This window comes from Enhydra lutris, unplaced genomic scaffold (genome assembly GCF_002288905.1).
Source record: "Enhydra lutris kenyoni isolate GAN:26980312 unplaced genomic scaffold, ASM228890v2 scaffoldscaffold6, whole genome shotgun sequence".
NCBI lineage: Eukaryota > Metazoa > Chordata > Mammalia > Carnivora > Mustelidae > Enhydra > Enhydra lutris.
In genome coordinates, this window is record NW_019154090.1 from 3998291 (window position 1) to 4026197 (window position 27907).

Here is a 27907-nt window from a genome sequence, read left to right on the forward strand (position 1 = left end):
GCCAGGGATCAAACAAGGACAGACATTCCCAGAGTGGACCGTCTTCCAGAACGTCATGACCTCCGCCTTTAAGCCCCATCAGGGAGCAGGGATGACCTGGTTATATCCAGGAAGATATCCTCGGGCACCCTCGTGTGTGTGTTTCAAAGCCTTCGCATACATTCTTCCTTTTGTTTTAAAAGTCCAGCACTTTCCATGGCTATGGCCCAGAGAGACAACTTTGTCATGGTTTTGGGAGAGCCTCTGAGCTCTCGGACATCTGCTCGAGGCCGCTCCAGACTCGTCGCTGCTGGCCTAGAGGAGCTGAGAGGGCAGTGCCAGGAGCCAGGAGCCAGGCGCAGGCCCCGGGGGCCTCGGAGATGAGGGGGGCTTGGGGCCCTGCCCTGAGCCTCCTCCAGCCCAGGGCCAGAGGAGAAGGGTAAGTCATTATCTTCAAAATGCCCTTGGGCTGGGGAGTCCAGTGGTTCTGCTCTGAGGAGAGCAGGGCCTGAAGGTAGACTCCACTGGGGCCTGGGGAAGGGGTTGGGGGCATCTGGTTCAAACAGGTTCCCTGGCATGTCCTTCCTTCCTCGTGGTCCCCAGGAACCTTGCAAGTTTGCCTATGAGCCCTCACTCGGGCCCCGGGGCCATGTGCGCTGGGCCGCCAGCCCTCGGTGCGTCTGAAGGGCTGAAACTTGGGTTGGGTTGTGTCCATGGTCATCCCCTTGAAGGAACACTTTTAGGAACCTCTGCTGAAAGGAATCCACCCACCCCGTGCCCGTAACCCCTGAAGGGACGCAGCCGGCCTGCTCAGAGAGCGGTCAGCTAGGCCAACAGGCTCCCACGGACCACAGCCAAGTTCAGAGGGAGAAAGAGCCTGTGGTCCTTGGGTCTGGGCCATCACAGGGGCTGCGGACGCTGAGTGATCACATCAGACCTCATTTCCTTCTTGCCTTGAAAGTTGTGGTTTTAAAAGTCCAGACTTCCTCCCCCTCCCGGTGCCCTGTTTTCCATCATTTCCTGGGTGTGAGTTGCTTCTGTGTCAGGAAGATCCTGGTAAGCCACCACCGGTGGGCTCCGGAGGTCCTACATATTACCAGTCTGAGAACATTCCCGCCTGTTAAAGGGTTGAATGCTTCCTGACCTTCTTACCTGCAATGTCGTGATGTATAAGAAATGTTTATTTGGTCATTCAGATGATCACAATATATTTCTCATACATATTTGGTCTTTGTCCACAGTTTATGGCTCACAAGTCCCTAAACCCTTGGAATTTTGAAAGTGGTTAAGGGCGATAAAGATGGGGAGATGGGGTTTGGGTGTTTTGTTGGTTGGTTGGTTGGTGGGTGGTTTTTTTGTTTGTTTGTTTGTTTTTCAAGATTTTATGTATTTATTTGACAAAGAGAGAGACATAGTGAGAGAGGGAACACAATCAGGGGGAGTGGGAGAGGGAGAAGCAGGCTTCCCGCAGAGCAGGGAGCCCGATGTGGGGCTCAATCCCTGGATCCCAGGACCATGACCTGAGCCAAAGGCAGCCACTCAATGACTGAGCCACCTAGGTGCCCCTGTTCACTTTTTTCTTAAGCAGCCTCCACGTCCAGCCTGGAGCCCAGTGGAGCTTGAACTCATGACCCTGAGATTAAGCCCTGAGCTCAGATCAAGAGTCTGAACCCACTGAACCCCCAGGGTGCCCCAAATTGTCTTTTGTTATATTGATAGAAGCTACTTTGTACCCTACCCAAGACGGGCGGCGAGACGGGCGCTGGTAACCCAGAGGGCCCACTGTATGGTTAGTGGGTTACAATTTCTGATCCCTTTAACCCCCCAACCTCCTCTGAGGAGGGGAGGGGCCCCAGGAAAGGGCCTCGAGGCCCCACACCCTTCCCCCTTCCTCGCCTTAGTTCAGTGGCTGTTGATTCTTATCCTTTCATACTCCGGTAAGTGTGAGTATCTCCCTGAGTTCTGTAAGCCGCTCTGGCAAATTAACTGAATATAAGGAGGGGGTCTTTGGAACTCCCAGCCTGTAATAGATCGGTCACAGGTGACAACCTGGGGCTCACAACCGGCCTCTGATGTGGGGGTGGTCTTGCAGGATGGCGCTGTGGGGTCTGGAGCCGGACAGTCTGGACTGCGCTGAAATCTCCGCCCGCCAGCTAGTATCTGAGAATTGCTGGGTACTCGGGGGCGAGGGGAGGGGACCCACGTCTCATGCTGGCACTGGGTCAGGGAACCTTTAAAGACCACCCCTCTGTCTGACCCCAGGCCGCAGCAGCCTAGGGATCAGTCAAGCCCAGCAAAGAATCTGCAGGGCCTGGAACAAGCTGAGAATGTGGGCCTGGGGCAGGCCAGCGTCCGTGCTGAGCCTGGGGCCTTCTGAGCGCAGGGCTGGGGGTGGGGGGCGCCCAGGGCCTCTTCAGAACAGCCAGTTCTCCCAGTGGCTGGGTGAGTTGTGTCCGGGGTGGGGGGCGAGAATTCCTGTCCCCATTCAAAGGCAAATGGGACATCCTAATGCAGGGGAAGGGGACAGGGGTCCGGCACTTGAGACGACAACGGGGCGCTAAGAAGAGCAGGTGTCTGGTCACTAGACGACTCTCCTGCCCCACAGATGGATCGTTCAGATAAAGTTGATCTCTGCTAATAACCCTCATTCTGGGAAAGACCTGATTTAGCTCCTTCTGTGGAGTTGGGGGAGGGACAAAGTCTCTCTTGAGCCCTCAGGGTGTCAACTACCTTCAGCTCTGAATGCGCTTCATGCCAGAGTGGCCGTCAGGTGACCCGCCCTTGGCCCCTGCGGTGGAAAAACTTGTAAGTCAGCACATTTCCCCCCAATATTAGGGATGTGGCCTCGGACCTCACAGCCCAGCCATTGCAGGGGAAGTGCTGAGTGAGCCCTCCCCATCCCTCTGTTTGCCTTGTTGTAGAACACCTGACTGGCCTTTGCACCGTCTGGACCGTGACAGTCTGGGAGTCCAGGAGGCTCCGCAACAATATTTGTCACCCATGGTGTTGTCACCACTCTGTTCTCAAGCAATGATGGGCTTTAGCTTCTTCTTCAGTGGGAACCAGAAGTCCTCCTTTCAGGGAGACCCCCACCGGGGACATGAGAGGGTCAGCCATGGCTTCCTTCCCCACGTGGTTGACCTGACTCACCTTAGTTGACATGATGTGGAAGGGGAAGTCTGTCCACATATCTCACACCCAGAGCAGAGCAAAAGGCTCTGAGGCCAGGCCAGGGGCACCTGATGGGGCAAATCCACCTCTGCAGGCCTCGATTTAGTGCCCCCCCCACTTCACCCCGCCCCGCCCCCCCATGCCCAGCTCAAACTTGAGTGTTTCCTTGGCCCTTCAGGAGCAGGACTACATTTCTGGACTGGTAAAGCAGGGCCAGGTCTTTGCCAGACCGGCCTCTCAGCACTGCTGGGGTCCTGGGGCCTTCTCAGCCCTCCCGAGGGTGCTCATGGAAATGGCAGGGAGCCCATGGGCCTTTCCATTCCGGATTGCCAGCTTGGCTCAGGCAGAGGAGGGGCCGCAGGAAGGCGCGAATGCCCATTCACTCAGTGGAGAGCGGAGCAAGGTCATTTGAGGACCCAATGCTTGTGAGGACCCTGGAACCCAATGCCTGGACCTTGCCTTCCAGGAAGAAGGAGGCTGTGTCCAGCCTGCTCGGGTGACTGCCCCTCACGAGGAGCAAGAGGAAGGGAGGGAGACACTGTCAAGTCATAAGACCAAGGCCTGGGGGACCCACTTCTGCTTTTGGTTCCCCTTTTGCCCATGACGTATTTTGTTAGCGGTAAAGCTTTTCAAGCATCTTTGGGGGTTGGAACGTAGAAACAATTATTTATGAGCCATGAAATCCTCCCTGAGCGGCCTTTTCTAGACGGGTCCCCCCTTCCCGCGCTGCGGCGGGTGAGTCCCCCTCCAGGAAGCGCCTGGGCCTTGGGGAAACGGGGCCCAGAAAGCCAGGCCGGGGGCCAGGGACCTCCAGGGCGGGGCGGCCGGCCAGCAGGTGCACGGCGCGGGCGGCGGGCGGGGTCAGGGTCACGGCCGGCGGCCGGCTCCGCCCCGGGGGTGGGTCACCGGGCGCGGCCACCTTAAGGCCCGGGCGGGGCGGGGCGGGCGCAGCGCGAGGCCGGCGGGCGGGGAGCCATGGCGCCGTCCGGGCCGCTGCTGCTGGTGCTGCTCGTGCCGCTGGCCGCCGCGCGGGCCGGGCCCTACTTCCGCCCGGGCCGGGGCTGCCGCCTGCCCCTGCGGGGGGACCAGCTGTCGGGGCTGGGGCGCAGGTGGGCTGCGGGCGGGTCGGCCCCACGGGGGGCTCCTGGGGGCCCTGCCGCCTCCCCCGGGGCTCCAGGAGCCTGGCGCCCTGCCTCCCTTGACCTTTGAGGGTCAAATCGGGCCGCTGTGTTGGGGGGCACTCTCTCTCTTTACGTTCGCCGGGTTGGACCAGCCTGGCCTGGGGCCTTTGGGGCGTTGCTGGGCGAGCAGTGTGGTTCCTGCATTTGGGGGTGCCCTGCCTCCTTCACATCCTGGGGGGGGTCTCCCATGGAGCTGGGCTCCTCTGGTGATTCCCGCGCTCATCCCCCGCCCTCATCTTGGGGGAAGGGAGTGGGCACTGATTGTGTTGGTGCTGATCTCTTCCCAGGACCTACCCCCGGCCACACGAGTACCTGTCCCCATCCGACCTGCCCAAGAGCTGGGACTGGCGCAACGTGAACGGGGTCAACTACGCCAGTGCCACCAGGAACCAGCATATCCCCCAGTACTGTGGCTCCTGCTGGGCCCACGGCAGCACCAGTGCCATGGCGGGTAGGCTGGGGTCTGCAGCCCCTCCTGACTGTGGGCTGCCAAGGCCGGTCCGGATGGCCTCCTGGGCAGCTCAGGAGGCCACCGTGGCTGTGATTCTGTGCGGGGAGTTTCTGAGCCGGGACTGGGCATGCGGTGGGAGGTGTCTGAGCCGGTCAGGCCTCGGGGAGCTGACCTGTGCCCCCTGCCGCTCCTCCCCAGGCAGGGAAGGCCAGAGTGACTGATAGAAGCACGATCCTGTTTCCATCACACAGGGTGGGCCTGCTTGGGACCTGACGCCTGGTGATAATGTGGCTCGTGGCTGCCTTTTCTATCCCCAGAGCTTGTGACCCCCTCCCCCCTGCATTTGGGATCAAAACAGAAATCCAGACTCACTCACCCCACCCCCCCAACCCCGGCCAGGGATGCGCTCAAGTAAGTGAAACTGCTTTCCAGCAGCACTTACTGTGTGAGCTGCAGGCCCGTCCTGGGCGTGGGATACTGAGCAAGGCTGGCTGGTTTTCTCATCTGGCCCTGAGCCGTCTGGCCACAGTGAGGGGAGGCCTTGGGAGAGGAGGGAGGAGAGACGTCACCCAGCCTCAGGCCTTCGATCAGTCCCAAGCTGGCCTGGTAGCGTAGGGGAGGGGCTCTGCCGTCTCCAGTGGCTGCCCAGGGGTCCCGGAGTCTGCAGAGGCACTGGCTGTGCAGTGCAGAAGGGACTGTCTGGGAATCTGGCCCCAGGAGGGCAGGGGCCCACTGCCTCTTCCCTGGTGGGTAGCTCACTGGGCAGGCCTGGTGTCGTCACGTGAAGTGGGTTAAGAACAGGGTGTCTCTGTAGAAGCCTCTGAGCTGCCCTGTGACTGTTCCAATTTTGCAGACGAGGGAGCTGAGGTCCCTGGCCAGGGGATCAGGAGACTTGGCCATGATGGGAGGTATAACCCAGGAGGCTGGACTTTGGGCCAGGACCTCTTTTGGACTGTCTTTAGGTTGAGCAGAGGGTGGGGTCTGGACTCGAGGAGTGGCCAGCTGTAGCTGGGGTGCCCAGTGGGGTCTCCCCTTAGGGACTGATAAGCAGACTGAGGCCCCCATTTTATGGTGTGAGAGCCCTTGAGGGAGGCTGGGGATGCCGGCTGCCTGAGATGCAGATGGACCGGGGTCCCTGAAGGGTGTGGAGTTAGAGGCTGAACCACCGAAGCCACTGGGAGACCTCGGGCCCGGCGGGCTGACGGGGTGTGGGCAAGCCTTGAGACAGAGGGTCAGGGCACAGGCTGGGCCAGGCATGGCGCTCACAGTGAGGAACTGAAAGAGGGCCTTTGTGGCATCCCTAAGGGTGGGGGATGGAGGGAAAGGCAGAGAAGGTTACGAGGGCGGGCCCGGACCTTGTTCCCTTTCTGGATGGTCAGCCCTCCCGCGTTTCTGGAATGGACTCTCTCTTGGGCAGACAACTGCTTCTCTCCTCTTTCTCCTCGAACCTCTAACTTTCTCCCCGAGCAGCAGGGCCCTGCTTCCTCTTTCCCTGAGAAAAAAGATGCCCCTGAGAGGGGACTTCCACGGGCAGTGGCCCAGCTGCCACCTGACGCAGCTGCTCCCAGCCCGCCTTCCGTCCTGTCCCCGGGTGTCCGGCACCAAAACCCCTGGCCCCGTGCCCTGTGCTGGGCCCCGGGTGTCACTGTGAACAAGTGTGTGGGGGGCTTCAAGCCTGCGCCCCCTCCAGCTGGACTCCTGGGAGGGTGTCTGCAGCCCCTTCTTCCCTCCTTGAGCCCACTCCAGCCTTGCTCCCCCTCCCGCTCTGTGGGCACCATCCTGCCAAGATCACCTGCGGGGGCTGCCCCGCGAACAGGGCAGTGGTCCCCCGAAGGCCTCGGCCTCAGCACCTGTGCTCCCTCATCCGTCTGTGACACGCTTTCTCGGCCCTTTCTCTCAGCACCGCGGTCTCCTCCTGCCTCCGGGCTGTCCCCCCATCACTGTGCCCACTCCTCACCCTCCTAGTTGTACTTCTGTGCGTCAGGGTCCCCCAGACTTGGCCTTCAGGGGCACCCCGCCTTTCCACCAGCTGCCCGCTCTCCCTCTACTCGGACACCTGACTCCTCAAACCCCAGGCTTTCCGCCCTTGCTGGGTTCAGCAAGTCAGGACCCCAGCCTTCCCAGGACCCACACAGAAGCCTCGCCTTTGCCCCTGAGGCAATCCTGGGCCAGACTGGGTCAGCTGTGCCTTCCAAGTGTGTTCTGCAGCCCCGTCGCTGCACCCCCGGGGACTCCAGAGCTCCCGCACCTGGCCCCGCCCTGCCTGCTCCGCTCACTCCCTCGCCCCCCCACCGTCCCCTCCGCTGGACGCAGCCTGCTGAACCCCAGGTCGGAGTGCGCTGCTGTTCCGCTTGGAACCCTCTTGAGATTTCGGGCAGGTAAAACCCAGAATGCTCACCTGACCTACGAGAGCCCCTGTAAGCTGGCCCCTATCCACTGTTGGGACCCTGTGCCTCAAGGCTCTGACGGTCTCCCTGGGCGCCAGGTGCCGGCATGGGGAACGGCCTCGTGCGTGGCAGAGCGAAGCGGGGCGGGAACGGGATGGGTGTGGAGGGGCTTCCCTTGTGTTCGGGCCACGTAAGGAGGGTATTAGACCCTCGGTGGCTGGGTCGGGCAGGGATTGGATACGTGATTCAGCCGTGGACAGGGAGGCCAGCAGAGGGTGGGGAGTGGGCTCCCCAGAGGCATGGGGCATCCGAGGGCAGATGCGCCCCAGGAGCCCAGAGCAGGACGTGCTTCCGGGGGATGGAGCGGCCCCACTGCCCGCCGCTACTGGGGGGAGGGGTGGGCGGAGGAGCCCTGGTTGGGGAAGCAGGGGTCAGCGCTGGCAGCTTCGTGGGAGGAGAGGGGAGGCCAGTGAGGTGGGCTGGGCCTCAGGGAGAACAGGGCTGGGAACGGAGAACCGGAGGGCTGTCGGGAGCCTCAATACGCAGCGGACAACTCCCGTGTCGGGGCGAGGGTGCATGTGGGACGTGCAGGGGCTCTTTGCTGCTGTTTCGAGGCTCGCAGGTCCGCACGTGTGTGCAAGTGCTGATGTGGGAGAGAGAGACCTGGGTCCACGTGGGCCTAGGGTTGGGGGCAGGATCAGGCCACCTGTCGTCCCAGGAGGTGGGGTGGGGACCCAGAAAGCCCGTTGGCCGGTGGAAAGAGGAGGGGCCTGTCATTGAGTTTTCCAGTGAAGTTTGGGGGTGAGGGGCTAGGCGAGGTGAGAGGGGTCACTGTGGGCCCCTGAGAGAGCCAGGCAGCAGGGGCCTGCGGTCAGCACGTCAGCAAGCATCTCCCAGGATGGGGGGACACCCTGCGTGGCCACAGCGTGTAAGGAGACCCGGACCAGTGGAGGTGAAGCGTTTGGAGATGGCTGTGGGAGAAGGGGCTGGGGCCAGGCCTTGTGCGGAGTAGGGGGTGAGTGTGGAGATCCTCCCTTGGGGAAGCTGCCACGGAAGCGACCTCTGGGGGAGGGAGTCAGCAGCCAGAGCCGTTTGTGCCCTCAGTGGGACCACTGATAGGTACTGAGCACCTGCTGTAGGCATGAGAGCTGCGGCTGGGACCGAGCGCGCAGGAGACGAACACGGGGAACTGGGGGGGTGGGGTTGGCAGGTGACATGGTGTCAGCACAGCTGGGGAGGGCCTGAGAGGTGTGTGGGGGGTGCAGAGGCTGGTGACCAGCAGCCAGCAAAGGGGTGTCTGCAGGAAGGGGCTTTCTAGGCCAAGGAGCGGCCAGGAGACAGGGAGGAAGGTGCAGCGGGTGGCAGGGGCCTTGCTGGGATTGCTGGGGTGTTCCAGAAGGCCGGGCCGGGCGTGGGGGGAGGGCTGGTCAGAGAAGCAGGAGTGGAGCCGCAGGAGCACTGGCATCTGGAGCACCCCCGCCAGGACGTGGGCGAGTTGGGGGAGCCGGGGGGTGCTGCTGGTGTGGGGCGCGCCCCAGGAGCCAGGACCGTCCTGTTTCTGGCTTGGTCTTTGGACCCGCAGCTCTCGTCCTGCCGGCTCTTCTGCAGGTGCTTTCTGGGCACGTGCAGCTGGACAGACAGACCCAGCCCTGCCCTCGTGGCAGCCAGGCAGGCAGGGTAGGCAGACATACCTGTGCCTGGAGGGGCCGGGGAGGCCCCTGGAGCGCCGAGACTCCCAAGCCTGGGTCGAAGCCCCCGGCGGGCGGGCGCGCGGGCTGACCAGGCGCGGTTGCTGTCCTCGCAGACCGGATCAACATCAAGAGGAAGGGGGCGTGGCCCTCCACCCTGCTGTCCGTGCAGCACGTCCTCGACTGCGCCGGCGCGGGCTCCTGCGGGGGCGGCAACGACCTGCCGGTGTGGAGGTACGCCCACCAGCACGGCATCCCGGACGAGACCTGCAACAACTACCAGGCTAAGGACCAGGGTAGGCCCTGCCCATCCCGCACGTCCTCCTCCCGGGGAAAGTGGGGCTGGGGGGCGGGGGGGGGGGGCGGGGGGGGGGGGGGGCGGCCCCCCCCCCCCCCCCCCCCCCCCCCCGCAGTGGGGCAGGGAGAGCAGGCCGGTGCGGAGCCTGCAGTCCTCGTTGGGAAGTCCGGCCGAAGACTCGGAGCGGGTGTCTCCAGCCTTGTGCCCCCTGTGGCCAGCACCGGCCATGGCATTTGGGTTCTACCATGCTGGCGTTTCGGTGGTTTCCCAAAATGGGCCCTTGTCAAGGCAAGAGCACATTTTCTAGGAGTGGGCGAGGACGGCGGGCCAGCAGCTAGGTAGATGGAAGCCTGCGGGCGCGGCTGGAACCCGGGATCGGCCTGCCGCTCGGTCTGGGCCGCGCACGTGTGGGTGCACTTGGAGTGGAGGTTCTGTGTGGGCCAGCAGAGCCCTGGCCTGGAGTCTTGGGAGTTGGCACAGTCCTTCTAGGCTGCTCCCCTTGGAAACCAAAGGAAAGAAAGTCCAAACCCCAAACCCATAATTGGCAGTTTGAAGGCACCTGTCCCTGTCTGAGTGCCCTCTTGGCCAGAGCAGAGAGCTGGGGTGAGCCCCGTGGGCCGTCGAGAGCAGTGTTGGAGGAACCGGAGCTCAGGGGGCTCTTCACCCCACTCTCTCCTTCTACCGAAGGCTGAGCTCCAACAGCCCCCTGTGCCTTCTCAACGCCCGAGCAGGCTCTGGGCGCCATCACACACCCACAGGGTGCCCCCGCCTTGCCTCTAGACCATACTGGCCAGCCAGAAAGAATTCCCCCAGACTGGTTGGGTGAGTCTTGTTGAAGTGGTAAACACAACGAGGGTCAGAGAAGCAAGGAGAGGCCAGATGAAGGGGAAGTCTCTGCAGAACTGGGAATCAGGTGGTCCCCGGGGCCATGCCTTGACCTGCACTAGTCTTGTCCGGCCTAGAACCCCTGGAACCCATGGGACAGGACCAGGTGCGACTGAGCAAATGGCTGTTGGCAATACACGGTCTTGCCTCCGTATCAGCATATGTGGCCACATAGCCATCCCTTTCCAGTTGTATTGGGCACAGGGCATTTGGTGTCCCGGGGACAAATGAAACCAGCAGCTTCGTCCTCAAGGAGTCTGATGTCCTGGGGGCGGACTCTGGACAGATGGGAAATTGTAACAAGTCGGTACCCCGAGAGTGGTAAAAAGGCAGGATGGGGGATGTCAGGGGCCTGGGAAGGATGCAGGGGATGGTGTGGTCTTACAGAACTAAGAGCCTCCCCCCCTTTTTTTTCTTAAAGATTTTATTTATTTGACAGAGAGAGCACAAGTAGGCAGAGGGGCAGACTGAGGGAGAGGGAGAAGCAGGCTTCCTGCTGAGCAGAGAGCCTGATGCGGGGCTCGATCCGAGAACCAAGAACATGACCTGAGCCAAAGGCAGCCACTTAACTGACTGAGCCACCCAAGGCGCCCCCCGCCCTTTTTAGCCTAATTCTTAATACCTCCCCACATTAAAAAAGAGAAAAATGCTTATTTTTTTTTCTCTAAATGTATTGGCCTGTTCACTAGGCAGCGATACCATTATCTTCTTGAAAGCTAGTAGTTACACTCTTTTCAGCTATGGAGTCTTGTGAAAAGACCCGTTCTTGGCCTTTAAAGGAAAAAAAGGAAGCTAACTTTTGAGTGCCTACGAGGTGCCCATTGCTGTGTGTCTGTCTTTCCTGCGGGGGGAAGGGCTCTTCACAACCCTCTCACAGCCGGACAGAGCGCCCTTTGGCAGCCCCCGATGGCGAGATGATTGCTGTTAGTGACATCAGCGGGGACGCCTGGGTGGCTCGGTTGAGCAGCTGCCTTCGGCTCGGGGTGTGATCCCGGGGTCCTGGGATAAGGGTCCCACGTCGGACTCCTTGCTCAGAGGGGAGCCTGCTTCTCTCTCTGCCTCTGCCTGCTTCTGCTCTGACAAATAAGTAAAACCTTTAAAAAAAGAAATGGGCCAAGTGGAGAGAGGGTTGGGACGTGGGTCTTTGTGACAGTGGCCTCATGCGGACTTTGCCTGCTGTCCCCCCAGAATGCAACAAGTTCAACCAGTGTGGAACATGCACGGAATTTAAGGAGTGCCACTACATCCAGAACTACACGCTCTGGAAAGTGGGTGACTACGGCTCCCTGTCCGGCAGGGAGAAGATGATGGCGGAAATCTATGCCAACGGCCCCATCAGGTAAAGGGGGTGCGGGGGGGCTGCGGCCGGGTCCCTGAGGCCCCTTTCCTGGCGCGGCTTCACCGTCTGCAGGAAAGCTGACACTCACTGGACGGTAGCAAGGGTGGCGCACTCTCACACACACACACACACACACACACACACGCACGAGGGAAGGACAGCATGAGTTCAGGCAGGATGGTCCCCACGCACGGTCCCAGGCGGCCCCCCAGGACTGTCAGTCAGGGGCTGAGTTCTCCCCACCAAGGTGCTAACCCTTCAACGCCTCGCGCTCAGCTGCGGTATCATGGCCACGGAGAAGATGGTGAACTACACGGGAGGCATCTACGCAGAGTACCAGGATCAGGCCTACATAAACCACGTCATTTCTGTGGTCGGCTGGGGCGTCAGCGATGGCACGGAGTACTGGGTTGTCCGGAATTCGTGGGGGGAACCGTGGGTAAGATGTTCGCTGATACCCCCTTCCCAATCCCCAGCTTTTACTGGCTTTCCAGTCGAGAACCATGGCCCCGAGCAAACGGACTGCTCACGCCAGCCCACGGGCAGCGCTGGTGACATCGGGGGCAGGGAGGGCGGCTGTCACCGTCCTAGAGGTCACGGTGTGTGTAGCCGTCTGGCGCCAGTGGCTCCTCCCTGTCCCCCCCCCACTCCCCTCCCCCCACCCTGTGGCTACCAACAGTGTCTGCAGACACTGCCAAGTGTCTCCTGGGGGCCCCCGCCCTGGCTGCGGAGCGGCTGTTCTGGAACTTTCAGTTCAGCTCCAGTGTTGCTTTGCAACTGTCTCGTCCTTTCTGCTGTCAGTCTCGGCTCTCCTAACAGTGTCGAGTTTTTTCAGAAATACTTTTGAGTTGGGTTGCAAGTCTGGGGGAGATAAATTAATTGCCAGAACATTCATTTCTAAGACTCAGTATTAACCATTAACGGCTTGAAACACAGAAATTCATTACTCTGAAGTGGGGGAGAGTGATTAATGTTGAAGTGATAAAATGTCTGTATTCCTGATGAAAGGACTAGACACCGGAGATGTTTACAGGTAGTCAAGTCAGCTGGCCCGAAGAGTCCGCATTCTGGCTACACTCATTTGCCTCTGGCTTATAGGGCCGGGCACCCTGCTTGTTAAATATTAAACCAAGTAAAAGTATTTCACAGGAGGTATTTCTGAGTCGGGTCCCACACAGGGACAGGAGCGGCTGAGCAGGCGTCAGGCCTGAGGCTGTGAGGGCGGAGGGTCAGTGTGCGTGTGGACGGCAGGAGCCGCGGGAGACGGGGGTGGACAGCTAACGTGTGATCCCTCTTCCCACAGGGGGAGCACGGCTGGATGAGGATCGTGACCAGCACCTATAAAGATGGGCAGGGCGCCAGTTACAACCTCGCTGTTGAGGACTCCTGTACGTTTGGGGACCCCATCGTTTAAGGGACAGGTCTCCCCAGAAGAGCAGTGTTATCGTGAACCATAATCAGGGGGTCCTGTCGCTCTGGGCACTGGGTTGGTTCCACCACGGTCTGAAGGGACTAGGGACTGGCATCAAACGTGTCTGACAGCTGGTCGTGGCCCTGTGCGCCAAGAAGGGGCGCCTTTCGGCACACAGCCTGCCGCGGCACCGGCCGGGAGCGCACTCCTGGGAGTCTGCAGTGGGACGGCTGAGAGCCCTGTGCCGGCCACTGCCCTGCCCCAGAGTGTCTGCCTGGCCACGGTGTGATCCGCAAGGCCGTAACGATGTGACTGCCAAGCTCCTCCATCCCCGATACGGTGTTTTCTGTCTGGCAGCTGTGGTCCATGATGTGGTGCAGAAGGACAGACTTCTCACCAGTTCTTATGTTGCCTTGGAATCAGTGGTGGGGGTGAAGGGAGAAGATGGCCATTTGAGATTGCCCAAGTGATGAATAAAGTACGTGACCCCACAGAGGAGAGCCTGTGTGTGCCTTATTTACACACGAGAGTAACGATACCAGGACCTCCACCTGCCAATCCAGAGAAAGGCTTTTTAATTTATTCTTGGAAAATTAAGACAATGACAATAAAAGATCAATTAACTGAGTTCTTGTGAGAAGAGTCACCAGGGAAGGTGGTTCCTCTACATATCTCAGGTTCTGAGCTTCCCGCCACCGCAGGAGGGACCCAGCTCCTGTGCTGGGGGCAAGGAACGCGGTCAGCGGGGCGCGGGGGCAGCTCCGACTCAGGGGAGCCATCTGCACTAGCCGCCGTATGAACACCCAGCTCCTCCCTCCACAGCCCAGTCCCACGATGTGGACTGGCCTCTTCAGCAAGAGCTTCTGGAAGGGCTTTCCCGCCGCTGGGCTCCCGGAACATTCTGGGTCAGCTCGGGACGACACTCTAAATTAGTTCACGAGGATGAAGTTGGACTTGCAGTGAGCTTTCACAGACAAAAGGACAACAGGCACAGGGTTAGAAACGAGGTGAACAACAACCGGGAAAGTGGTAGCAAAGAGCCACGCATGGCAATCCTACCTATGAATTCTGTCACCGGGTCATGTTCACCTTCCGTTTTAATGGTCCCGGCAATGCTGTCGTTTTCCAAGATGGGGAGGAAAAGCTGCACAAAGTCAGAGGTGTACGGAGGAGCGATGACATCCAGCACCTAGGAGGAGAGAACACTGGCTCACTCCCCGCACAGCCTCTGAGCATCGTCCCACCAACACCTGATGAAATGGCAATCAGTTTGGAAGAACCACATCCCCTCCCCACCCCTTCCGCTTCCCGGTGACAAGAGGGTCTCCAGCACTAAGACGGCCAGGTGATTATGGGGGTAAAACATAGGAAATGGCTCCTGCAGGCAGGAGGGGCTGGTATCTAATCACCCCGATCACCACGATGACCAGAAAGCACAGTTCTCAGAGTCAGGGACAAAATGAACTAAATTTAAGCCCAAAGGCACCGCTAGTGTTAAAGGTATGAAACACGAAACAAAAGGCCCACTGCTGACCTCAGTTACAAAGTAGCGAATGAGCGAGATGTCAGTGTCCAGCTTCTCCAGGCACTTCCGGATGTAACTGACAACAGGAAGTACATAACCTCGACTCAGCAGGTGAACCATCCTGTCCAACAGGGTCTTCTTCAACTCAAGCTACGAGAGTGGGGCAGACGGGTCCGTTAGAGCGGGCCCTGTCCCCAGCCTCCGCGATGCCCGGGGCGGCCCGCTCACCTGTTCCATCACATCCAGCTGGGAGTGCTCGGTCTCAAAAAGCTTAACGAGCAGCTGCAGGACCTGCGGGTGCAGGAGCTGGTGGCAGGTGCTGATCTAGAAACACACCGGAGGGAGCCGCGCTGAGCCCTGTGCCCGGAGCTCCAGGCTCCCCTCAGTGCGGAGCACCCGCAGCCCGGTCCCAGCCGGCTCCCGGTGGGTGCCTGGGACAGCGGCCTCAGCACCCAGCCCGGGGCCCCGCTGGCTGCACTCCGCATCCTTTCAAAGCCCTTGTGACAACTGGAAATCTATGGAGCTAATAAGACTAGTTCCTTAAAAGGAAAATCCTCGTGGAGGGTAGAAAGCGGCCAGCCCTGCACAGAGCAGCTCCTGCACTCAGCAGACGTCCTGGCAGAACGGGCCCGAACAGGACAAGAGACAGACAGACGGCCGCCCCAAGCCCCGCGGCCCTCCTACCTCGTCCAGCAAGGCCAGGTGCACCGGGGTGTGGTCGGTCTGCAGCTGGAAGTACCTGGGCTCAGACACGGTCCAGTCCACCCACTTCAGCACACCCATGGCTACCACTGGAAACCTAGAGGCACAAGTAAGGCACAATGCTTCCTCTACATGGAGTTTAAAACAAACAAAAATCCCAAAAAACAAAAAACACCAACACTAAATGGCTGGGCAGGTTTAAAAAACCACCACCAGGCCGTGTATCCCAGCAAGTCACTGCCCATACGCCCGGCCAGGGAGATGCTCGTCGTGAGACAGTCTGCGGAGGCAGCATCCTCTCGACACCATACGAGAACCCCAGCTCCCTTACCGGCTGGCTTCAAACCACTTTACTGGGCTTTTTTTAAAGATTTTATTTATTTGAGAAAGAGAGAGAGAGAATGAGAAGGGGCGGGGGGCGGGGGTCAGAGGGAGCAGCAGACTCCCTGCCAAGCAGGAGCCCGATGTGGGACTTGATCCCAGGACTCCAGGATCATGACCTGAGCCAAAGGCAGTCCCTTAACCAACTGAGCCTCCCAGGTGCCCCCACTTTATTGGTAGAGAAGGACAAGACCATTGATGCAAAACACTCAGGGAGCTCGGATTGGGTTGAAGTTCTGTTTAGCGAACTCTTTCCTTGTCCCGAGCACAACTCACCAGGGGAGAGACTCCAATACCCAAGGGTTCGCCCTATCTGTGAGCTCTTCTACCACCGCGTGTGCTCGTACCACCGCTATGGTCACAAGTCCCTTTCAGCTAAGCAATACCTGGTTGGCCTAACGTGTACTGTAAACAGACCCTTTCCTTCCAAGCAGTTTTTGTAATTCTGGTGGGTCTTCCTTTTTCTGGGGCTAATTTACGAACAGACTTCTGGCAGGGAAGCACCTAACAATTACTCATGCTGCTAAAAGAGACCAATATACAGACCTATACACCCTTTTAAAAAAATACATAAAATCAGTAAGTATCTCTGAAGCTTTTTTTTATTATTTTTTTTTTGAGCTTTTAGTAAAATGAAAACCCAGACCACTCCCTCCAGAAGGATCCAGTCTGAACGGGCTGGATTTTGCTCACCTGATGCACTGGTAAAGCGTGCTCAGCTCCGCCACCAGTTCCGAGGCCCCTTTGTTCTCGTTACAGCACAAGTTGTGAACGGTCTCCACGGCTTTGGACGTGGACTTCAGCTCGTCCTTGTTGATGCCCACACGCTTGTTCTGAGAACACACACGCAAGCCCGTGAATCCCGATGGTGTGCGTGGCTTTGCAGGGGGGCGGGGGGTGATCTGCTACTGGCCACCTCTCCCCGCATACCCCTTCCCATCCCTGGAGTCACGAGTCAACTCAGCCACCGCACTCCACGGTCAGCCGGCTTCCAGAAACAAGCCAGGGAGGTGGGGCCTGGGGCTGAGGGAGACCCGCTCAGTTTCTCTGGCCGCACTTTCCATTCTGGTCTGGACACGTGTTACAGATCCGTGCGCATCTCCTTGAAAACTTAGCACTTTGACTATTTCATGCATGAGCACTAGAAGAGCTGTTTCTGACACAAGTGGGCTCGTCACTTCTTATAGCCCAAATTCCCAAATAATACCAGAGACGAAGCTCCTTGTCTCCTGAAAAGCCCAGGAATTCTCAGAACTGACAGTACCTTTTTCCAGGTCTCAACGACGCTTGCCGCATAGGCCAAGATATGGATGTACTTGTGCTTGTGGTCCTGGTTGATTCTGGCCCCCGGCTTGAACAGCGACTGCATGAACAGGCCCAAGAAGGCCGGCACCCGGATCTGAGGGACACACGGCGCCATTGGAAAGGAATGCATGCAAGAGAGGTCCGGTAAGTCCACATACACTTATGGAAGCAGTGGGGGCATGCCCGCTCACACCCACCCTCCCATGCTCAACCAGCAGGTGTCCGTACGTGCGAGGGCTGAGGATGTGATGGGGAAGGATGAGGAAAAGAACAGAAATGTTTCAACACTGATTTGTACTCAGGGACTTAAGAGAAACACAGGCTTTGCAAAATAACCCTTCCTATTGGCATGGCGGGTACCCCAGCTTATTACTAAAATGAAAGCAACTCACGAGTTCAACAGGAGGCGGGTCCATGCTTGTAAACATCTTGAACAGGACTGTGATGTCGGCGGGATTCAGGGCTCCTTTGGACAACATAGCCCCAAGGGCCTGACAGGCCCTGGGGTAGGAGGCAGCTGTGCCCAGTGCTAGTGTGATCTGACTGGCATCATGACCTCTTGATGAACAAAAGCATATATCCCATTGTTAAGAAGGCGGTGCCCTGCCCTGCTCTGTCCTCTCCTTCTTCCTCTGCCTCTTCCTTTTTTCATCCTGAACACTTGGGACCGTCTGGGTCCCTCTGTTTCTTATATTTCTGTCATTCACCAGGAACCTGACCAACCCATAAAAACAGCCTTTAGAGCTAACTGGGAAAGAAAGACTGGACGTAGCTCACAGACTTTCCAAAAGGAGCCACACTTTTAATGTGTTATTAAGACTCCGTTAGTGGAGAATAAAGCTCATGAGGGCTCATTTAGTTCTGTAAGATACAGACTACAGCGTAACAGTGAGACTACTGGGTAACTATTTCAGGACCACCATTATTTGCTACTGATGAATCCTAGTATATGAGAATACAAGTTCACAAATTCAGTGAATTAAACAATCATCAATTACTTTGCAAAATACTCATCAAAGCCAAACTTCAGAAAGCAAGCTCTCTACAGCTACTGAAAATTACCCCGACTTTCCCGGCTGTACTAGGTAAAAGGAAGTTTATCTGTCAAAACAGGAGGACCCCGAGTCTCTGGTTGTGGAGAAAGGGCAAGGGGGGCATGGGGAGAATTTCGTGGGGAGCACTGAGTTAGGACCAGGGCTGGCAACAACACGGCCCTCACTTCTCCTGGGCGAAGCGCTGCACCTCCTGGGCGATCCTGCGCACGGCGGAGCCCCCCTGCTCCTCCTGGGCCAGCACTGACATCATGGCCTGGGCAAACAGGTACGTGTGCTCCCCGTGGCATACCATTTTCTGGAAAATTGCAGGGAAGAGAGTTTGGGGCTTCACAATTGCAGCACTGACAAAAAATGGCAAAAGAGCCAGACCCCCAACCTCTCCGTATGCAAATTAGCTATGCTGGGACGGGCCTTCTGACCTGCATTCTGTCCACAGGGAAGAAGAATTTCATTCATGTCTGAATGGGCACGGCTCAAAGCAGCCTTCTTCTAGTCTGAGATACACAAAATAAAGGACTTACGGCAAACTCAGGGAGATTTTTTTCAAGGTTTTCCTCTCCTCCATCCAAAATCGTAGCTAGAGAGGTACGGAGTACTCTGGAGAAGACCTCCAGCTGCTGGCAGGCTGTGGATACGCTGGTTATCTCCCCTTGGTACCCCGCATCAGAAATAAGCTATAAGACAAAAACAAGAAGCCGAACAGAGCGTCAACGGGCAGTGAGCGCACCCCACAAGCTTGCCTGCGGTGTTTGCGGTGAGGGGCCGGGCAAAGGCTGCTCTCAGCTCTCAGACCTTTATTCCAATCCTGGCCTTGCCACTGACCAGGACTGTGGCCCAGACTAACCATCCTGTCTTGGTTTCTTCCTGTGTCACATGAAGGAGACAAACGAGGCATTCTTTCTTTTTTTTTTTTTTAAAGTAATCTCTGAGCCCAATGTGGGGCTTGAACTCATGACCCCAAGATCAAGAGTCACGCGCTCCAAGAGGCAACCAGGCACCCCAAACTGGGCATTCTCAAAGATTCCTCTCAGTACAACCAGACTCTGTAAGTATGTTCCTGCCAAATTCTGAAACACAGTTCATGTTGGATCCAAAAACACAGATACGGGGGCGCCCGGCTGGCTCGGTCGGCAGAGCACATGACTCCTGATCTCGGGGTTGTAAGTTCGAGCCCCACACTGGGTGTGGACATTACTTAACAACAAATTCTTTAAAAAACAAAACAAAAAAACCAAAAACCCCACAGATATATATTCTATGCTTTTCTTTCTAACTGTTCAGACTTACTGAAGTGGTGGAGACCCTACCAAGAGAAGCAAATATGAGGCTGCCGAAGAAACAGACCACCTCGCCACCCAGCCGAGCCCTCGCGCATCAGCACTCCCACCTCTGCGACTCTGGCGCCTCCTACCTTCACGGTGAAGTTAAGCATCAAACAGTCCGGGTGGGCTTCAGCCAGTTTGTAAAACAGGTCTCTCCATGTGGTGTGTGCGATCATTTGTTCAAGCCAAGCCGGGGTCTGCCGACAGACAGACAGACGGCAGCGTAAAAGGTCGAGCTCGGGCTTAAGTGAAGACGATAGCGTGTAAACAGCCATCAGGCGCTCCAGCTGGAAGGGCCCCCGGGAGCATCCGGCCCCGGCCCTGCAGTCCCGGCAGAGGGAGCAGCCCCAGAGCCGGTGACACCAGCCGGGAGGCTAAGCTGCAGCGCTAGGGCCCTGAAGGCCCACTCACGGCTTCCGCAAGCCTCCGCCGCACACGAGAGAATAGGGAAGGTGCTTCTGGGAGACACACAGGAGTCTAGGGAGGCACACGGAGAGCGGGGCTGCAGCAGACGCACGAGTGACACACATTCATCGTCTGCGTGCCCCTGGCAGGAGGAGAAGACTCCAGCAGCTCAGCGGTTTCGTCCGTCACCAGGTGTGGTGGCCACAGCTCCCCTCCTGTGTGACTGACAGACCCAAGGGCTGACTCTGGGTCCACCTCCCATGTGTCCCAAGGCCAGGCTTCCCACTGGACACTCCCAGCCACCCACTGAGTGTGGCAGGGCTCCTTGGGCAGGCCTGTGCCCTGGACACCTGGGGCTCGGTTACAGGGGAAGGTGGTTCGAAGACGCCCCACTGACACTGCGGAAACTTCCTGAAAACAGCACTGTCACCTAGGGTTCTTCGCCCCCAACCTTCCTTCCCTCCGTCCCGCCTTCGGGAGCCCCATCTGCATCCCAGCCCCCCACCCCTGCTCATCTCCCCACCCACACACTCCATCATCTCCCACACACGGAACCCCGTCCTGGTGTCTTCCCCCTGGGGCACCCGGACGACTAGCACAGTCCACTCAGCCTGTGCGCTAGAGTCTGCTCTTCCTCCTCCCCAGATCACTGCCTGGGTGCCGCTCGACTCGCGAGAGCTCCCCACCCTGCACAGAGCACTGAGAGCACAGCTCTGATGCCACGCAGCTCGTCTCACACCCTGATTTTAGGACCCAACTGTTCACATTACTCACGTAACAGCACGCTCCACTGTATACGTGGAACGAGCCAAAGATCCTAGGGATTAGAGAACGAAGACAGACTCCTCACCTCTCCTTCTTCAGTGAAAATAGAATCTGCTTTGCGGGGGTCAAAATGTTTGATCAATAAACTCTTCAAGTGATTTTCCACCGTTTCCTGGACCTGCACGGGTTCAACACCTGCAAGAAAATGAAAATAACCAGGTGGGAAAAGGCAAGCCATCGGCCCGTTGCTCTGCTTTAGGAAAAGTAGACAGGTCGGAAGTCTGCGTGTGAATCCAGGACCACAGAACTGCTTCTGACCACTTGGAAGCTGGGACGTTTCATAAAAATTACCGTTTCTTACATATTCAATGGTAAGACTCAGAAAGGAGCACAGGGTGGAACACGCAGGATGTCTGCCTACACAGAAAGGAGCACGGCATCTTGGCAGCGTTGGTAAGGACAAGGACAAATGCCAACACGGACAGGCGGGAGGATGGAGAGACAGACCCTCCACGGCGGGAGAGAGCAGAGGGCAGCCACGAGAGGCGCACCGTCTCTCAGTGCTGCGGCAGCAATGAGCCCCCTGCCTCCCGGGCAGAGCGACCCCCTGCTGTCGTCCTCACCCGGCTCGGTGGACTTGCAGGCTCTGCCTCGATCATATTAACTAAAAGCCATAATCATACCCAGTCCTACGTTATCCATCAATTACGCTGGCTATAACAGATCTCTTAAAAATGACACACTGAACATATACACACTGTATAATCCTGTAATTCTACAACATGGTAGGGCAAACAGCTCAATGAGAATCACATTCGCAGGCTATCTGTAAGCCTCGATTATTGAATCAAAGATAAGAATCAAGCAGATGAAGATGGGTAAGAAGTTCAGCTCCGACCTACAGAAGTCTTAAAAACCAGGAAAGCAAATAAGGCCTTTCCAATTCGCCAGCGTTGTAGCGATGCAAAGGTCTGTAAGAAAGGCAGGCAGGGGAAGTGGCCAGCCAGGATGGGGGCCACCCACAAAGCACCTGTCTGAATGAGCCACTCAGCCAGCAGGTTCACGGTCTGGGCCACGGCTGTGTAGTTCTCAGATAAGAGTTGGATAACGTTCTCCGGAGACCCTCCTGCCTGAAAATACCTAGAAAAAGTAACAGAAAAGCCATGGCACTCAAATGAATGTAGATGGGCATGGGGATCCATGACAAGAGAGCCAGGATATTCAGATTTTTAAAGGGGAGGGGGGACTAACAGCCTTCCATTCCAAGACCACATTACTCTCACTTTCGCACACTGTCCTCCGGATCTCTGAGTTGCCCCCAGCCTCCTCCCCATACCAGTGCCTTTTCTCACACACCTCTTCAGAGTGTTAAAGATGGAGGGCTCCATTATATAATCCCGGGTAGAGAATTTATGGAGGCATTCTTGCTGGACCTCTGCATCATCTTCTCCCTCTCCATAATCATCCTCCTGCTGGGGGGAAAACAGCCAAGCGATTTTTTTCATTAACACAAGTATCCCATAATCTCACCTTCAATCCGCATCACCCTGTCCCTTTTGAAAGTGTCACATATACATCATTTTGTCAACTTCCATGACAAGTCTCACAAAGTGGGCGGGACAAGTAAGGGGCAGCTACGAAAATGGATGGACTTGTGCCGTGTCCCCACCCGGGCACACGTGTGCACAGTGGCCATACAAGTCACCTAAGCTGGCGGGGTGGCCATTTCCTCCTCTATTAAAGGTAATAATAGTGACTGCTCCCATCCGTCTATTGTAAGGACTCCGTAATCTAATTTCTGGAAGAACTGAGCAGAGTACCTGACATTTAGGAAGAATTCAATAGATACTAGTTATCATGTTCACAACGACTATTTCATATGTGCCCTTTAATGCTTCCCTCCAACAAAGGCTGATGAAGCGATTCCTGAAGGCATAAGCCATCAATACACTGTTAGAAAGTGAAGGTCACAGACTCGCCTTGCATCGGCAGGCCTGGCTGGAGACTAGTCCCTGTTCTGGGTAGAAAAAATCTTGGGCAAGTCACCGAATCTCAGAACAAAACTGGGTGGTGATGTGAGGACGTCAAGGTCCGTCCAGCACGAACGCTGACATCCCAATGAACAAGCAGATGCTTTGTTAACACTTGCTCTGTACTGAGCACCGTACTTGTCACCAGGACACCTGGGCCATATAAGACAAGGTACCGCTTTTTCTGCCAAAGGACTTCACAAACCAGGAGACGAACCTCCAGGTGACTGACATAATGGGGTAAGACCTGGACCAGGAATCAGCAAACTACGGCTCAGGGCCAAATCCCATCCTTCTGTTTTTGTAAATAAAGCTTTATTAGAACCCAGCCATACCCATTAAAAAATTTTTTTTTAATTTTACGTTTTGTCCATGGCTGCTTTCTCTGTAACAGGAGAGTAAGCAGTTGTGACAGGGACCTGCAGAGCCTAAAATATTTACTATCTGGCCCTTTCAAGAAAAATCTGCCCACGCCTGGTCTAGACTAACATTCTGCAGATACTGATTTGGAAACAGGTCCTGTCTCTGCAGACTGGGGGTCTTCTCTCAGACCTTCCTTGTCTGGGGAGCCACGAGCAAGGCTGTGAAGGAAGGCTGGCCTTGCCCCTGAGACTCAGCCCTGGGTGTCTGTATTATTAGGATTCTTCCCTGGGATCTATACTCTTCCACATCTTCTCTTGCGTAATGCCATCTCCCTGTTCATAAATGTAGAATTTAGTCTGATCTCTCTCTCGAGCTCCAGACTCAAGTGTCAGCAGCCTATTCTCATTTCCATCCTGATGCCCACTAGTTCTCCAAACTCATGAGGTCCAAAACTGACCCCTCAACAGATCTTCCTACAACCTGTATTTTAGTAAAGGATTCCATCATCTACCCCAAACCCAGAAAGCTAGGAGTCACCCTCAGTTTCTGCTCCCTCACTCCACCCCCACACCCCATCACAAAGACCTACCAATTCCGTCTCCCACACATCTACCCAATCTGGCCCTCCTTCCCATCTCTGCCATTCCTTACTTTGTGCATCACTTGCAATAGCAAAATGCCCCTAATGGCTCAGTCTCACTCCTTCCTTTCAGTCGTCTTCCGTACGGATGCCACAACAGTCTTCATAAACCACAAATCCCACATCTCTCTCTTGCTTCAAGTTCCCAGTCTCCTGCAGAAAAGATATCCAACCTCTAGCATGACTTGAACCTTTCGCTCGGTCACCTGGCCAGTCTCACCTCTTGCCAGTCCCCACCTGCAAGCGGAAGCCAGACTGAACTCTGCATTTCAGCAGCTCTGGGCTCCTAGCATCTGGATCTAGTACCACTGTAGCCTCTGCAATCTTCCTGCCTCTCAAATACAGTAACATGACATCGAGTGAACAGAACTTGTGTCACAGAAATTGACCTACCACCATCTTTCAAAAGCCAGCTCATGTCACCCGTTTCTTGACTTCCTCTTCCTCCTCCAAGCAGTGAGAATGAACATGAAGGGAACCCCTCTCATCACCGAGAGCCCATGAGGGCCACTGCGCTCAATTTTGATCACGATTAAAGTTCCCCAACCTCCTGCCATTCCTAGCGGCCTAAGCGAGGGCATTAACCGGACTATCAGGCTACAAAGGGAGGGCACGGGTCTAGCCGGCCCTTTGCTATGCCTCAGCTGTGACGCTCTGTAACTTGAAGGTTCAATGTGTCAAGTAACAGGACATTTTGAACAGGACGCATGAAGCCATCACGCTGGTGGCCCAGCAGTTCGATCAAGTGGCAGTGGAGACGAAAGGACCTGGATTGGATCCCCATCCTTCCATTTACTAGCTTCGCAGCCTTGAGCAGGTCCCTCGTGCTTTTTGCCTCACTTTCCTCATTTACAAAACGAGCAGATGAACCCCCGACTCCAAAGCCCGGGAGTGGAAGGAGATAACACGGGGAAGTGCCTAGTCGGCACAGGCACTCGGCTACATCTGCCTCCATCCACCCTGAGAGCCTCCAAACACACAAATCTTGTGGTTTCACTCCCTGCCCCAAACTCCTGAACAAGTCACACTTGTCAGCTGCCATCAAAGGCCCTTCAGAACGTGTTGCCTTGCAGAACCTCCTGCCACCGCGTCCACCGGGCAGCTCACCACACAGGCCTCCTTTCAGCCAGGCACACAACACCCATCTTTGCATCTCTGGACCTCTGCTCCGAGGCCCTCCCTGCGCCCCTGCCCCCCTCCCAATGGCGCACACCCCACTGCGTCCCCTCTTCCTTCAAAATGTGAGTTCAGTACTTCCACTCCTGACATTGGCCCCTGTTAACAAGCAAACCCCCAGGCTCCCCTCCAAGCCAGCTGTACGGTCCCCACAGGAGGGACCTGAGAAGCTGCGTTTGGAACACACACCTGGGGCGGGTTTTCAGATTACAGGAAGCTTGGGCCACACTGGCAGAGCTGGAGCCCCCAGCTCTGATTTTCCAACCTGGTTTCGGGGGGAGGTGGGTCCGGTGGGGACGACGCCTCCTCAGCCTCCATACCCAAACCCTCCAGTCAACCATGGAAGATCCTTTGGGTGTCACCTCGCCCAAGGACTGACTGAATCAGCCCAAAGCACTGGAAAGTATGGTTTACAAACATCAACACACGTGGAAGAGAGACCAGAGTCCCACTCTTCCCCTCACCATGCTGACTTGGGACTTTTTCAAAGATCTGAGTTGTTCAAACTTGGGGCTCCGCGCCCAAGACTTAGAATTTGCGCCCTACCCGCCTCTGGGGGCCAGGAAGCACCGGCGCCTGGCACTGAGGGGGACCCAGGGGAGTGGTCAGCGGGCCCCTCGGGTCACGACCGGGTGGTCAACACCGCTGAGGCCTAGACACTGGGGAGGGGTCCCCTGACCCCCCTGGCCCGGCCCCGCCCCAACTCGTTTGCAGAGGAGGGAACCGAGACCCAGAGAGGCCTCGGCACTCTGGGCGGGCCCAGCTGGCCTGGGTGCAAAGGCGGGCGCCGGGCGCTCCGGGGGCGCAGGGGGCGCGCTCCGGGGCGGGGAGGGGGCGGGGCACGCTGTGCTTGAACCACACGGCGACCGCGGGGCCGGCCGCGGCGGGGGCGGGGCCGGCCCGCCGGCGACGGAGACCAACAGTCCTCGTCGGGGGCGCCCGGCGCTCCCCCTCACCTGGCCACCGTCCGCCTCGTCGCCCCACTCGGCCGCGCTCCCGAAGTAGTCCTCGTCCATTATGGCGCCCGGCGCGGGCCCAGCCATCCTCTCCCGTGAGCGCGCGCGAGCAAAGCGCATGCGCACCGCGGGGGAGGCGGGCAAGCGCACGCGCGGTCCCGCGGCCCCGCCTCCCGCGGCCGCGCGCCTGGGCCCGGGGAAGGGGCGGGGCCCAGAGAGCGACTGCTTAGTCGTGGCTCCAGGCGCCCAGGGTTGGGCGGGAGTCGGCGGAGACGGGGCCTGAACGAGGGGGTGGGGCCCAGAGAGCGGCTCCTTAGTCGTGGCTCCGGGCACCCCGAGTTGGGGGGGGAGCCGGAGGAGGCGGGGCCTGGATGAGAGGGCGGGGCTTAGAGAGACACCGGAGGCTCGTGGCTCCAGGCTCGCGGGGAGTATGGAACTAACGCCCGGAAAGGATCCAGTAACACCGCCTGAGTGGGTCCCAGGAGTTTTGGCTCCGGATAGAAGTTTAAAACCAGGCTCACTCTTGACCTGGGTTCGGGGCCTCTCTGCCCTCCTTCTTCCGTGTGACTTTCGGTCCTGAGAGCATCAGTTTTCTCATCTGACAACTGGGCACACAAGAGCAGGACTGACTTACGGAGCACAGTGTCTAGGGCCCACGAAAATGTTTCCATTTCTTTTAAAATCGTTGTATCAATAAGTAGTATAATGGTGAGTCCAGCCCGGGTTATATTTGTATATTTGATATAAAGAACTGACACCATGTAATATATAATCTTAAATATTCTTTATGGAAGAAGGGACTACACAGGCAAAAAGTGCTCCCAAATGTCATAATGCAGCCCTGGAAGAGAGGGCCTACCTCGTGGGGCAGTTGTTAAGGATAACTGAGATGATGCTTTCTAAGCCCACAGCATGGTTTCCTGCAGGTAGTAGGAGATATAAAAGTGACAGACTGCTGATCATCATGGGAAGATTTGAGCAGGGAGGCTAACACCGTCAGAACTGGATGCTTAGAGAGATAAAACCCATGCACCGGTCAGGAAGAACATTAGAGACGTGAGCTCTAGAGCAATGGTAATGGTGACCGTTTCCAGAGGGCTTACCAGGACCTGTGATTTCTTTTTTTTTTTTTTTTTTAAAGATTTTATTTATTTGACAGAGAGAGAGATCACAAGAGAGAAAGAGAGGAGGAGGCAAGCTCCCTGCCTGAGCAGAGAGCCCGATGTGGGACTTGATCCCAGAACCCTGAGATCAGGACCTGAGCTGAAGGTAGAGGCTTCACCCACCGAGCCACCCAGGCAGCCCCAGGACCTGTGATTTCATTCATTCCTTCTCTCATTCATTCAACTCTTGTTGCCCCATCATCTGGCCCTGTGCTACTCCTGCAGCTCATTGGTGTACAAACTGGACATGATCTTGGTCCTGGAGGAGCCTGCATTCTAGTGAAGGAGCTGAACAGGGAACAAACAAAAGTAATGACAGAGGGGGACAGTGTTAGTGCTCTGGGTTACAAGGAGAGATGCCAGCTTTGGACCACCAGACAAGACTTCTGTGTGAAACTTGTATTTGAGCTGAGAGTCATACGACAAAAGGAGTCAAGGGAACTTGGACCAGGGAGTGAACATTGTAGGAGCCAAGGCTTGCCATGTGTCCTGGGAATGCAAAGGCTACTGGCCCTGGTACCTGGCCAGCCAGGGAGCCTGGGTGAAGTGGGCAAGGCTGTTGCCAGGATGTGTGACTTGACACTTTCGAGGGGCCGAGGAACGGGCCCAGGAAGATATTGCTGAGCCCTCTAGCCTATGGGCATGGGGTGGCACGCCATGGAAATAGGGAGGAGAACATAATGCATTTCACTCGGGTACGGATTGGGGTGCGTCCAATTGGTGCCGTCAGAACACCCATGCAGAGATGTCTTGCCGGTGGCTGGAGGTGGAAGTCTGCGGCTCAGGATTCCATGAATCAAGCTCTAGCTTCTACTCATGAGATTAAAGAGCATTAAGTTAACGAGTGCCCCTGCTGTTGGCTTGTTTTCGGGCTCGTTTTCACTTGCTTTCTGGAAATGTTGCGAAGAGTGGATGGCTACTAAACTCCTACTACCTCTCCTCTTGGATTTTTTCTTTTAATAGTGCCTGACTTGAAAGCCGGCAAATTAATATATGTGTAACTAATTACTCCTACAGAATCAGGGATTATTTCACTCACCTCTCATTCAACCTCAATAGGTTACTCACTATTAAATGGATTAACAAACAACCTTTAATGAAAGCATACATTCAGTCTATAAGTCACAATGATTTAGAATAATTGAGTCTGTAGTTCTTGCCTCCTGAGATATTGTTGGTCTGTTGTTTTTTGAAAAGCCTTATCTAAAATGTCCAAATTAGCTTGCTTTACTTAAAGTAAATAAAGTTATTGAAGATATTTTCCTGTTTAAGAGAAACTCTGGTGGAGAATTTCTATGGAAAGGAGAAGTTGGTTTTGCTTAATCCATT

General features: G+C 56.7%; 2 protein-coding genes across 3 annotated transcripts; one reads left to right on the top strand and one right to left on the bottom strand.

Annotated features, from left to right (window-relative positions):
• The first annotated feature begins 4102 nt into the window (after nucleotides 1–4102).
• Nucleotides 4103–13286, top strand: LOC111141946 (cathepsin Z). The gene is made up of 6 exons (XM_022494831.1): nucleotides 4103–4259; nucleotides 4619–4782; nucleotides 8974–9153; nucleotides 11229–11379; nucleotides 11656–11818; nucleotides 12683–13286. The coding sequence occupies exons 1-6, from the start codon at nucleotides 4126–4128 to the stop codon at nucleotides 12791–12793; spliced, it is 903 nt and encodes a 300-aa protein (XP_022350539.1). The 5' UTR covers nucleotides 4103–4125; the 3' UTR covers nucleotides 12794–13286.
• A 64-nt stretch (nucleotides 13287–13350) lies between these two features.
• Nucleotides 13351–25517, bottom strand: LOC111141945 (negative elongation factor complex member C/D). 2 transcript variants are annotated; one of them, XM_022494830.1, is made up of 15 exons: nucleotides 25416–25517; nucleotides 21607–21722; nucleotides 21281–21390; nucleotides 20336–20445; nucleotides 19170–19277; nucleotides 18280–18432; nucleotides 17923–18053; nucleotides 17096–17261; nucleotides 16663–16797; nucleotides 16092–16231; nucleotides 15000–15114; nucleotides 14544–14639; nucleotides 14325–14465; nucleotides 13850–13979; nucleotides 13351–13754 (listed from the first exon to the last, which is right to left on the bottom strand). In XM_022494830.1, exons 1-15 carry the CDS (start codon nucleotides 25500–25502, stop codon nucleotides 13720–13722), a joined length of 1773 nt encoding a protein of 590 aa, XP_022350538.1. In that variant the 5' UTR covers nucleotides 25503–25517; the 3' UTR covers nucleotides 13351–13719. The 2 variants fall into 2 exon arrangements, with proteins under 2 accessions (XP_022350538.1, XP_022350536.1); XM_022494828.1 differs by having other exon boundaries at nucleotides 21607–21719; nucleotides 25416–25499.
• Between the last annotated feature and the right edge of the window lie 2390 nt (nucleotides 25518–27907).